This window comes from Sciurus carolinensis, chromosome 18 (assembly GCF_902686445.1).
Source record: "Sciurus carolinensis chromosome 18, mSciCar1.2, whole genome shotgun sequence".
In the NCBI taxonomy this organism is placed as follows: Eukaryota; Metazoa; Chordata; class Mammalia; order Rodentia; family Sciuridae; genus Sciurus; species Sciurus carolinensis.
The window spans coordinates 20,844,385-20,857,013 of NC_062230.1; the positions used below are offsets into that span (position 1 = coordinate 20,844,385).

Genomic DNA, 12,629 nt, shown 5'->3' on the forward strand with positions numbered 1-12,629 from the left:
CCTGGAACTGGCCTGTTTATTCTCCTGTCTCAGCCTCCTGACCAGGAAATTAAATAGAGTCACATGAGTCTTAAATTTGGAGGAATTATAGGTATTCCTTAGATGCTGAAAGCCGTTCCAGCAGTCTTCTTGTTCCTTTACTCTCCTGAATTGGATCTGTTTGAGTCCAGTCTCCGCTGGATGTTGTAGAAAATACGAGGATGTTATGTGTTCTCTTCGCAAACAGCTATGTTGTAATTAGAGAGAGAAATGGAGCATCTGTGAAGTAGTAACAATGCTAGCTACCATTTCAGCTCGCTATTTATCCCTGGTCTTGTGTTTACTACATACTTTATATGGATTATTTTATTTAAGCCTCAGAAGAACCCAGTGCTACTGATATTCCCAATTATGCACAGAGGAAAAAGTGACAGGTTAAAAAATAGAACAGTGTTGAGGTGCATTTAACTTTGTTCCCTAGGAACCTGACTGCAGAGCTTTCTTTACTGTTTTGTTGGAAATGACCAAAGAACAATAGCATGGGCAAAAGTCTGTGGTACTGATTACAAGACAGGACAGAGAATGAATGGATCTGTGCTGTAATCTTTGTCAGAAATTTCATGAAGGTTGAACTATAAATTGCAGACCCCAGAGCAAGTGCAGGCTGGAAGTTGACATTTGCTTATGAGACCAGAGAGAGTTAGTTCAGGTGGAGTGATGTGGAGTCAGTCCCGCTTTCCTCCTAGTAAACCTTTTAGGCATTCTTCAAGGCCCAAGGTACATGCCACTCCTGTGAAGCTTTCCCTCGGCTAATGTGCTCCTCAGGCTCTGAGGCTGTGATTGATGTGCCTCTGCTATAGGATGTTAAGGTTCTGCTTTCCCCTCTCAGGCCACCTCCAGTTCTTTGAAGTCAGGGACCAAGCTAGGTTTAGAGTAATTGGGGCAGGACATCTATATAAGGAGAATTTATCTGGTAGTGAAGTACAGGTTGGATTGGAGTTGGAAAAGCTGGTATCAAGGTGACCAGGTAAAAGAAGGTGTGGTAATCCAGGCAGGAGGTAAGTAGGGCTTGGTAGAAATAGGGGTGAGAGAGAAGATACAAATTTAAGAAATAGTATGAAGAGTCAGCAGACCTGATGGCATTTGTTGTGGGCATAGAGAATATGGAGAAGGGTTGAAGAAGATTTCCATGACCTTTGCCCTCCTTTCACGTTTCTTTTATGAGTTGATTTTGAGTCTTGGATGACTTAGTAGTAGTCTCTTAATAAATGAGCCAGTTGCACAGGTCTCTGAACTGCTGACCCATGAACAGCAATAAAAAGAGCAGATAAAAATCAAGGCAGGCAGTTGAAAGCTTATCAACTTTGCAGGTTTTAACTGTTTCTGGAACAGAAAACTTTAGTTTGTCTTCGCTGTCCAAGACTATATTTAGAGCCAAACTTAATTCATCATCCAGGCCAGGGATGTAAGTATGTATGCCATTTACTATTGAGGTGAGCTGTGTAAGTCTTCTGGGATGCATAGGTGCTAATACCTTGTATCGCTTCCTTGGTGGCACAGAACATAAATAGGTAAGGTACCACGAGTCTTATCTGTGTGCTCCCTGTAGTCCTCAAATTGCTTTGAATAGTGCTAATGGAAGGAAAACAGTTTTAAACTCAATCTAAAAATGCCAATGTATATTTTAAAAACAACATCATTTTAAAAATTGAAGTATAGTACATACATTTACAGAGAAGGGCAGAAATAAGGCAAAGTGATCAGCCTTGTATAATTAATAATTAACACTTAGATCAAGAAATTGAATATTACTAGAATTCTTAAGTCCCTTTTTCCAAAAGATCACCACTATTCTAACATCATAGATTAGTTTTGCTTGTTTTTTAAACAATTAATATAAAGTCTACAATGGAAGGGTGTGTTTTGGTTACTCTTCAAGTTGTATTTGTGATATTCTTCCATTTTGTTGCAGTTAGAGTCATTCATTCATGTTGTCTTATTCTTCTGTATAAATAAAAAAGTTTATTCCACTGGTGACAGACAGTTGGGTTCTTTTGGGTGTTACGTGTAATGGTGCTATGAACATATGTGTACTTCCCTTTTCTTATACCTGCACAAATTTCTGTTGGTTATTTTCAAGTAGTGGAATTGTAGGGTTATAAGACATGCATATTATTAGCTATCAGTTTTCCAAAGTGATTTTACAGTTTCTGCTTCCACCAGCAGTGTGTGTGCACGTTCCAGATGCTCAGCATTCTCACCAGCACTTGTTACCTTCAGTCTTTTTAATTTTAACCAATCTGGTGGATGTGTAGCACTTGCTGGTTTTTACTTGTATTTCCCTGATATCTAAAGAAGTTGAATAGTTACTCAGGTTTTTTGATCATCTTCTTTCATAAGTAACTATTTGCCATCCAAAAAGTCTTCTTTTCAAATTGATTCGTATGAGTTACTTTACAAACTGATATTACTATATTGCAAATATCTTTTTCCATTTTGTGGCTCTCTGTTAACTCTCCATTGCCATCTGATGATTGTTCCAGTTTACTAGTCTGTTCCTTTGTTTAGTGCTCTATCCTTGGGGAAAGAAAATTTTTTCCTACCCCAGGATGATGGAGAGACTCTAAAAACTTTACTGTTTTACTTTTCACATTTTGTATCTATAATTCAACTTTTGTTTTTTGTGCATGTGAATGTATCTTACTTATAGTTTTTGCATGGTGGGGATTGAACTCAGGGCCTTATGCATGCTAGACAAGCACTGTATCCCTGAGCTACATGCCCAACCCTCTCACTGAGTTTTAAGCCAATCTTTTCTAAATCCCTAGCAGACGGTGGGAAGCAGTCAGATAAAATTGGATCTTGAATGTTCTTCATAAAAGTCAGTGTAGTGCAGAACGTGAAGTGTGAATAGGCTTTGTGAATTGAAGTCTCCTACCACACAGTGTCACTTGATTTTGTTTCATATTCTTTGTCCCTTTCCCTGTTTGCAAGTATAGTGATTTATGGAGCTTTACAAGTTCCTCACTTGCCATTAATTCTTTAACCCATCATAGTCTGGATTCTGGCTTCACCACTTGATTGAAACAGCTGGCAAAGGTTCCGGTGGTCTTTTTACCAAAGGCAGGAGGGTATCCTTCAACTGTTGGTGGGTCTTGAACACATCCTTTTTGTCTGTTATTTCAGTTCTGATTGTTTGATTTTGGCAGGGTCTCAGCCTCCTTTTTTTTTTTTTTTTTCCCCCCCTCTAAATTTAAATAGTTTCGTTTTGAAATCTGACTGAAAAAAACCCCAACAGATAGGTGCGGGATAAAGCCCCATGAATCTGCATAGGTCTTGCTGTGGTCTGTTTTCATTTTGAATCTAAGACCAGGTAAAACTGAGGGCAGCCATAACTACTAGTTAAGGTAATACCTTCCAGTTGATGTAGCAGTTTTATGTGGATCACCTCAGTCCATCCTCATAACACCCTGTGAGGCAGGTATTAGCCCCCTGCTCTTGCTGGGAGACAGCTGGTGATGCCACTGGATTAGATTCTGGAGTTTCCTTTTCTACGTAACCATCATTTGATGGGAGCATCTGTAATTCTTTTTTTTTTTTTTTGGCAGTACTGAGGATGAAACCCTGGGCCTCCTCATTCCCAACAGGCACTCTGCCATTGAGCTATATATCCCAGCCTCTCTGTGTGCTTTTGTCTTTTCACTTTCCTTAGCTATTTTGATTGGGACAGGGAATGTGGGGTAGGTGGGACTAGGGATGGACACAGTTGGTTCTTCAGGACTCTCATCCAGGGCGACTGGGATTATAGGCAGGCTCAGGTGGCCTGGCACCTGGGCATTTAGTTTTTAATTGAACAGATTGACATGCAAGCAAAGGATATTTTTCACTTAAATTGAGATAGAGGTTTGAAAGAGAAGTAGGGTACTAATTTTTATCATAACTATAAAGTTCCTGAAACTCACAAGTGCTAAAACTCTTGTGCAGTAATTCAGCACTCAGCAAGTCGGAGTTCAGTTGTCATTCTGCCACCATCATGCTGTGTGTAGTCCTATAGGGACAGCTGTGCCTGGCACTGCTTAAACCAGCCTGTGTTCTAGGTGGTATACTTACATGTACTGGTTGATGTGGATGTGCTTGTGCAAGCCTGGTTTAGCTTCTTAATTAGTACTCGTCTTAGGGAGTGCTGGTGTATTCACCAACATGGCCAGAGAGTCCTTAGTCTCCCCCAAAGTAAGCTACCAGTTGGAGGCCTTTGGTCTGTTACAGTTTGACATGGAACATTTGAATATGGGCCTGTTGTTTTAAAGTGCAGTTTTTACAGTCAACTTTCACTCTAGGGATAACAGAGGGGCTCTGGGGAAGTAAGGGGTATGAAGAAAGGAATTAAGAGATAATTTAAAAATCAGTAATGCTGTCGGCTCTTGATGCTCTCAGGGGTAGATTAACGCCATTGAGGATTCACAAATGGTCTGGGAACGCTCACTCTTTTGCAAATGGGTTGCATGGAGTTTTGACTCAAGCGCATTGCTGCAATAGCTGTTCGTTCCCCTATTTCCTGGAGTGAAAAGGAAGTGGGTTTTGGGTACTTCATCTGGAAGAGGGAGAGGATGAGCACTGGAGGCCTCGGTGCCTTCTCTGCTCTCAGCCTGGGGGTTCTGCTGAGAGTCTGATTCTTGGGGGTCTGTGGTCTGGAGGTATGGTCTGGTTTCAAGTCCCTGCTCAGCTGGGCTCTGAAATGCACCTCATCTCCGTTGTCTGCTCATGCAAGACTGAGAGCTGTCTGTATGCATGACTCGTGAAGCACCTTTAGCAACCCCAAGGATCCATGAGGCAGTGCAAAACCATTCCTATGAATCAGAATAGGCTGTGATTCAGAGTTGGAGATTGTATTATAGATGGAGAGTTTCCAAAGCTCCCTGAATCTCTTCAGTCTGCCTATTCAGGCGGGGTCAGGGGCTGTTAATATTCTTCAATAACCTACCAGAATTAAATTCTGAATTATTTGTTCCCTTTGCTTAACATAAATAATTAAAAATTACACAGTAGCATGATTTTCTTGAGGATACAAAACTTTGGGTTTCAAGCCAGCTGGGAAATTCCCTTTAATTTTTCTGGCTTATACCACATATTTGAAGAATGTTGAACCAAAATATTTGAGGAAGTAAATTGCTCTTGCTATTGAATGTGACCTGGAAGGAAACGAGGACCAGAAGAACTGAAGATATAGTTATTGATGTTTTTTCAATTTCTTTTGTCAGGCATCTGAAGAAGCCTCCCTCAGGGCATTGGAAAGTTTGATGACAGAATTTTTCCATGATTGTACAACCAATGAAAGAAAACGTGAGATAGGTAAGTGGAGTGTTGTGCTGTGAGGAATTGTGTATAACAAGTGGGGAATAAGGAGTTGGTGCCTTGGCTGGTCAAGCTTGCTTCTTTTCCCTTGAATTATGCTCTTTCTCTGATTCTCTTGGTATGACTGGTGAGGTCTGCAAACCTAGCTACAGGGACATAGTGATGGATTTTCTTTTTCTTCCTTCTTTCCTTCCCTCTCTCCCTCCCTCCCTCCCTCCATCTCTCTCTCTTTTTTGGCAGGTGCTCTGTGGCTGAGGGAACTTCCCAGCCTTCTTTATTTTTAATTTTGAGATAGGGTCTTTCTAAGCTGCTGAAGCTGGCCTCAGACTTGTGATCCTCCTGCCTCAGCCCTCCTGAGTTGCTGGGATTACAGGTGTGCACCATCAAGCCAGACATTGGTGGATTTTCTTTCCTTTGATCAAGTGTAAAACTGCTCTCATTTCAGCAATGTTGTTGAACTTTTATAAGAAACCTGCAGCTGTTGATTAAAACAAACATGAACATTCACAAAACTGATAAAAAGTATTTAGGTGTGCAGAGGTCTGATCTGAATCCCTTAACCTGGTATTTGGAGTTTCAGCTTTTCCATTTCTCCACTATTATCTTTTTCATTTTGTAAGTTTTCAGAAATAAAGGACTTCAAACAACAAAGAGGTGGAGGTATAATGACTTCAGGTCTTCTGGGGCCTCAGCATGTTCTACAACCCACTTTTTAAAAAAAATATTTCTTAAATGTTAATAGAACTTCATTTTTAAAAAATTTTAATTTATTTTTATTTTTGTGGTGCTGGGGATTTGAAACCCAGGACCTTGTGCTTATGAGGCAAACACTCTACCAACCAAGCTATATCCCCAGCCCCTTAGAACTTCATTTTATTCATTTATTTATATATGGTGCTGAGAATCAAGTGCCTCACACATGCCTGGCAAGCACTGTACCACTGATCCACAACCCTAGCCCTAGAACCCACTTTTGATTTTTATATTCATTCACACAAACAATATTAAAGCCTACTATGAATAGAAACTACATTCAAGTGTCGGATTCCTGCTTAGGGGCATGCTGTACTGTGGTGCTGGAACAGTCTTTTCCTCCAAGTCTTCACTAACCCCTTGAATGTGAGAATAAAGATGCTTTTCTTTGTCCAAACCTGCAGGCTTTTCTCTTGGGTGTCTGCTTTGTTCTAACCTGTATGCATTGCTTCCACCTCCTTGGAGCTCTTTTCTGTAACTCCTAGACCCCGGAGACCTATTTACCTGTCTTGATTGGTTTCTCTAATCATGTTGGCCAGTTAAATCTCGTGGTTGAGTCCACCTTTGGCCCAGAGCTCATTTGTGGTTCAGATTTTTCCAGGTGGCCAGAAGACCTCTGTCTGTAGCCCATTTCCCCCGTGCATCCTTAAACATCACATTGGCTCTCTTTATGTTTTAAACCTGAAGGTGTCTTTTGCGTCTGCCCACTGCATGTCTGTCTTTCTGAGGGAGTGTACTGTGCGGTTGGTCAGGCAGGTCAGGTGTGTTTGGTGTGGTTCCGGGATCCCGGAGGCCGGGTGCAATCAGTCGGTCTGGGGTCCCAGTGATAGGACGTAGTCAGTTGGTCTGAGGGTCCTGGCAGCAGGGAGCAGTCAGTTGATGTGAGGGCCCAAGAGCCAGGGAGTGATCGGTGGGGCTGAGGGATCCTGGAGATGGGGCTCAGTCAATCTGGCCAGGGGTCCTATGGGGCCTGGCTGTTGTCTCAAAATGGCGGCAGCCATGTGTAACCAAACCTGCAGGTACTGGTAACAGTGAACTTCCAGCAACAGCAGCAGCTGGTGCTCCACTGGCGGTCGGCGATCAGTTTGCTGACTGTTGTGGGATCATGGGGAGGTGAACCTCGTGCATTGGGTGATGGATAGGTGTAAGGCAGGTGATGGACAGGCGAGAGGCAGGCAAATGGCGGATGATAGGCGCCTGACAGTGAGCAATCAAAAAACATATCCTCTCGGGAGTGTATTGTGGATCACTAGAGCATTATAAAGAAGGCTCACTGACTCAGAGCCCCGCCTCCTCCTGCCTCTCTGACTTCTCTGGTTGTCTCATTACCCAGGTGTTGCTGACCCTCCTCTTGCCCCTAAATGACCCACTGGTTAGTTTTATGCTACTAAGTGCCTTATACTTACAGTGAAAGTAGGAGCTGTGATTTACAAAGGAGCTGGAGGAGCTTTCCCTTATATGAGCCTACTGTATTCCATATTCTAATTTCTTTGAAGTTTTTTTTTTTTTTTTTAAGCTTGATTGAAATGCTCTTCGTTTTTCTAATTTTGGTTTGCAAATTAAATGTTGCTCACCTTGTGCATTCATGAATTAAAAGTGGAACCTTCTATAACATGTTCATGTTTGAATTGTATTTTAAAATAGCTCTAAGTAACCAGATGCTCCACTATCTTGTTTAAAAGGAGTCTGAGGGGAATCCGGAGGTTTGGTTCTATACAATGAGCATGTCTTCTTCAGCTCTCTTTGTACCCAGTCTTTGTAGCTTTATTTGAGTGTGTGGGTGTAGCCACTGGCTTCTTTTCTGTTGTCTTAGGATAAACTAAAGGCTTTTCCTGGCAAGGGGGAAGAAAGGAGGAGGCTTTTCTTACAAGGGCTTCACCCTCCTCCAGCAAAGGCAAGTTACTAGTGCTCTAGAGGCTGATAGAACTGTTAGAGGGATCTCCAGGGGGCATCTATTAATTTTAACAGGGTGGGAAATGGAAGCACCAAGGAGCACTGACTCACTTGGGGTCAGACTCGGTGAATTTGTGGCAGAATCTGGAACAGAGACAGAGTGCCTCGGGTCCAGCCACCACTCATTCTCTCCAGTTAGACTTCACCTCTGGTCTCATAGAGACTTTTGCCCAGTTAGTAGAACAGGCCATCCATTTCCTTTTACGGAATTTGAATGAGACTGCCTTGTGGATTTAGCCTAGCAGAGCAGTGCCTTTAGGGTTAGAATGCATTCTGCTTTCCCTGGGTTTCCTAGATCTTTAGCGTTGGCCTTTTTGGGTCATTTTTGGCCTTTTTGGGTCATTTTTACCCTTTAGTATAGCAGGTCCAGGTGACTAAGGGGCAGCGTGTCTAGAAACACTGTCATGGCCTCCCAGTGCTCCCTGTCTTGTGGATTTTGGCTGATGCTGGCAACAGCCTAAGCAGGCGAACCATTGCCAGCTGATGCAGCTTGTGGATGGGCTGCTCCTGGCAGCTGTAGTGATTGTTATTCTCACAGATTTGTGTGTGTGTGTGTGTGTGTGTGTGTGTGTGTGTTATTTTAAAATAAAACTGACCCAGATAGAGGTAGCCAACTTGAATTCATTTGACTTTTTTCCTATCCTTTCTTTATAAGGTAAGTCTTAATTTTTTTTTCCCTTCTCATTTTCTGTGAGCGTGTGAGCAATGTAGACTTCACTGAAAATTTGCAGGGAAGTGGTAAGGAAGTCTATGTAGCTCAAATGTGAGGAAACTCATTAGCCATCATTTTTAAGAAGATGAAATGACACTCTTCTAACTTACCATAACATGAACTTAAATAAGAACTTTTAACAATGAAAATTTCTCTGCTCCAAAAAGAATTCATAACAAAGTTACTGGCTTTTCAGTAGCAGAGAACATGCGTTGATGGTTACCTCAGACTCAAAAATATTGCATCATCTGTTCTACCTTGAGAGTCAGCTGGGTTTTGTTTGGTTTTGATGCCATTTAACTTATATGAAGAAGCATATTTAAAAAATAAAAAAGTCCACCCTTGTGTTAATTTCACTGTTTTTATACCTTCTTTTTTTTTTTTTTTGCTATTTAACTTTTCCAGAGGAATTCTTAATAACTTTGCCAGCAAATAGGAGCCTGGAGATTCTGCCTCTATTTTCTCTCCAGCACCAGGAATGACTATGTAATGATGTACAGTTTAACAGTTTTTGAGGTAAGTTGTCAGATAATTTCACACTCTTCTGAAAAGTTCACTGTAGTCATGTCGCCTGTTATTGGAACTAGGCTTTAGCTTTAATGTGCCAGATGACTGGGAAGTAGTGGCAACTCGGCTCAGGGACTTTGTCCCCCACACTGCCTCTGTCTAGATACCTGGTGTTCGGAGACAACCTTTCTGTCCTTGACACCAGACGTATCAGATGGGTGGTTGACTTTATCGTTGGGGAGCTTAGGTCATGTTTAATGACTTGTACCTTTCCCCTCCCTGTTATTATTTGAAAGAGAAAAATAACTAGAGAAAAACATTATGGAAGGAGGGGTGAGACCCACAATAACATTATCTCCTAACCACAAATGCTTTCATTTATATCAACTCCTCTAGTGCACTTAAAAAATGTAATAATCATATTAGTTAAGCTATAAGCTGCCCCCCCCATAATATTCTCATAGATGGTTGTACCATTATTCATCACACATTTGCCTAATTTTGAACATTATGGTTATTATTGTCATTATTTTGGGGTGACCATTAGACACAATGGTGTAATAGAAACTTTTTTTACATATTGCAGCTTTTGTTTGTTAGATTATTTAGCGATCTTCCTAGGAATGGGATTGTTATATCATAGGATTTTAATATTTTTATTGGCTTTTATGCCAAATGCCCCAAATTGTTAGGATTTTTGGTGAGGTAAACTAGTTATGTTTGCATGTAGATCATTAATTTAAAAGAAGCATATTTGCTTTTCAGAATCTGATCAATAAAATGTGGCTTGGGGTCCCATCTCAGGATAAGATGGAAATCCGTAGCTGCCTGCCCAAACTCCTTTTGGCTCACCATAAAACCTTACCTTACTTTATCCGGAACAAACTCTGCAAAGTTATTGTTGATATAGGACGTCAAGATTGGCCCATGTTCTACCATGACTTTTTTACTAACATTTTACAGGTAAGGATATTTCTGAGGAAAATTTATCTTGTAAATTGTTTGCATAAGTGATTGTTTCTTTGCCTTGAGGAACAGTGTCTTAAAATCAGTCCCTTGGGACTTCAGTACTGAGGTTACTGTAGGATTATTATATTCACTTACCTTTATATTCTGGAGACATGTTGTTCCTTTCTGAAATGGAGGAATGGGGAAGAAACCAAACCACTCTGATAACCTCTGGTGAAGTCGAGTTCAGCCTGTGAACCTGTGGTAACTTCATGGCTTCTTAACAGGGATCCAGGGAAGCCCACTGGAGGTGCTGAGACCAGGAAGGCTGGGCCTCTTAAGTGAGCTGATTCCTGGTTTGTCTGTGTCCTGGAGAAGCAGATGTCGGGGTGCAAAGATGAGGACGTCATTAATTTCAGAAATTAGTGGGAAAATCGTGTAAACAGTAATTAACCAATGAGAAAGACTCTTGCTGTAGTAGAAATATGTGCAGAGAGCAGTGTGTCAGGGCACGTGGGCTCGGTGTTGCTGGACTGAGGTGTGAGGTATGAGGTGGTGGTGGGGTTTCAGTGTTTAATTCATGGTTCTTTCTTGGGAGGTGATGAAGGGGAAAACGTAGACACACTTTCCCGTTGGAATGATGATTCTTGCTAGGCTGGATTGCAGAGAGGGCAGGCAAGAGGGAAGGAGACCAGTAGGTCTGCTGTTGGAGTCTGGCAGGATGAGTTGGAGCTGAGCCAGGCCTTACCTAGTGGTGGAGGCGAGGCACTTAGGTTGTGGGCCAGGAGAATGACCGGTACCTGGGTGTTAGAGGTGAGGGAGGAGAGACATCTCTAGGTTTCTGGCTCAGATGGGTTTCCAGGCCAGAAATGAAGGAAGGAGAATAGTTTTGGTCAGAGGATGGTAAAATCTGTTTGGCAGAAAGTACATTCATAATTTGTGTATTTTAACCCAAATAACAAAAAGTTTGTGTTCTTTCCATGTGATATCTAGGAAATGAGGATCTGGGGTTTAGGAGAGAGGTGTGGTTACAGGCAGGGTTGAAAGTCATTAGGGAATAGGTGGGACCTAAAGCTAAGAGAGATACTGTTGCTTGTTTGAATCATGTGATCAAGATGGGAACATTTTCACATTATTGAGACAGTCTTGAATATGCAGGAAATGGACATCAGGTACTTTAACAGAAGTAAAACTTTTTGAAAATTGACTATTGTCTCTGTGCCTGTAGGTTAGGATTTTTCAGAAGAGTATCTTTTTCTGATGTTTTGCCTGCTTTTCCTTCAAACTGTTTGAATGATGCAGCAATTTAAAAACACTTGGTATCCATATTGCTTCTCTTAGATTGCCTCACAGTGACCCAAGAATTTGTTATTCAGTTTTGTTTTATATGATTCATTTACCTTTAGACTTATTGGATCAATAATGCACAGTAGAGTGATGCATTTACTCAGAAAACTGTCTGTTGAGCCCCTGCTGTATGCTAACTGAGTATGGAGGAGTCTAGTTAGGAAGAGACATAGTCTCCCCTTTATTCTCGGGATACCATCCAAGGTTCCAATGAACAACTGGAATCACTGGTAGTATTAGGCCCTGTGTATGTACTATGTGTATTCCTGTACACACGTGCCTATGAGAAGGTTTACTTTATAAATCAGGTACAGCAAGAGATTAGCAACAAAAACTAATAATAAAATATAGCATTTATAACAGTGTACTGTAATAAAATTATGTGAATGTGGTCTCTTCCCCCTCAGGATATTTCCGTACTTCTGCCTTTTCATTTAAAGGATGCACTTTACAGCTTCTCTTTGGCAGATATGGCTAAAAGAAGTACACTGCCCTTGTACTTTGGAGCTGGTAGTAAATGAAATAAGGGTTCCTTGAACATAATCACACAGTGCCAGGACTGTTGGTCTGTTGACTGTGGTGGCCACTCTGTCTACTGGGTGGGCGCGTGTACAGCCAGGATGCTCTAGACAAGGGAGGACTCATACTTGGTGTGGATTGGAGCAGGGTTCCACGGAGTTTAATCACAGGACTCAGAAGGGCACGTGGTTTAAACTTACCTGTTTATTTCTGGAATTTCTGTTCAATATTTTCAGACCATGGTCAACTCTGGGTAACCTCAACCTCAGGAAGTAGAACTGTGACTAAGTGGGGGACTCCATACCTGCCCTTAGGGAGTTTATATTCTTAAGGTGGTCACTGCAGCAAAACATAAGCAAATGAATACTTTGAGGTAGTTATATTATTTGAAGGAAACTGAATCCAGATAGTGTGCTCTTGGACAGTTGAACAGAAACCTGAGTGGAAGTGTTGGGGTGAGCCACGTGGGCATCTAGGGGAATAGTGTTTTGAGCAGAGGGAACAGCAAGTGCAAAGACCCTGTGGTGAGCGGGAGTCCTGGGGCACAGATGAGAGGGTC

At 41.7% G+C, this 12,629-nt stretch overlaps 1 protein-coding gene across 3 annotated transcripts in view; it reads left to right on the forward strand.

The window, feature by feature from the left end:
- The window catches only part of Xpo6 (exportin 6), a 101,514-nt gene that overhangs the window by 25,826 nt on the left and 63,059 nt on the right, over window positions 1-12,629 (forward strand). For 2 of the 3 annotated variants that reach the window (XM_047533191.1, XM_047533192.1), the window contains exons 2-4: window positions 5,238-5,328; window positions 9,155-9,265; window positions 10,022-10,219. In XM_047533191.1, coding sequence (XP_047389147.1) covers window positions 9,239-9,265; window positions 10,022-10,219 — 225 coding nt within the window. In that variant the 5' untranslated portion in view covers window positions 5,238-5,328; window positions 9,155-9,238. Of the gene's footprint in view, window positions 1-5,237; window positions 5,329-5,776; window positions 5,795-9,154; window positions 9,266-10,021; window positions 10,220-12,629 lie in introns of all 3 variants that reach the window. The other variant, XM_047533193.1, reaches the window with a different exon arrangement.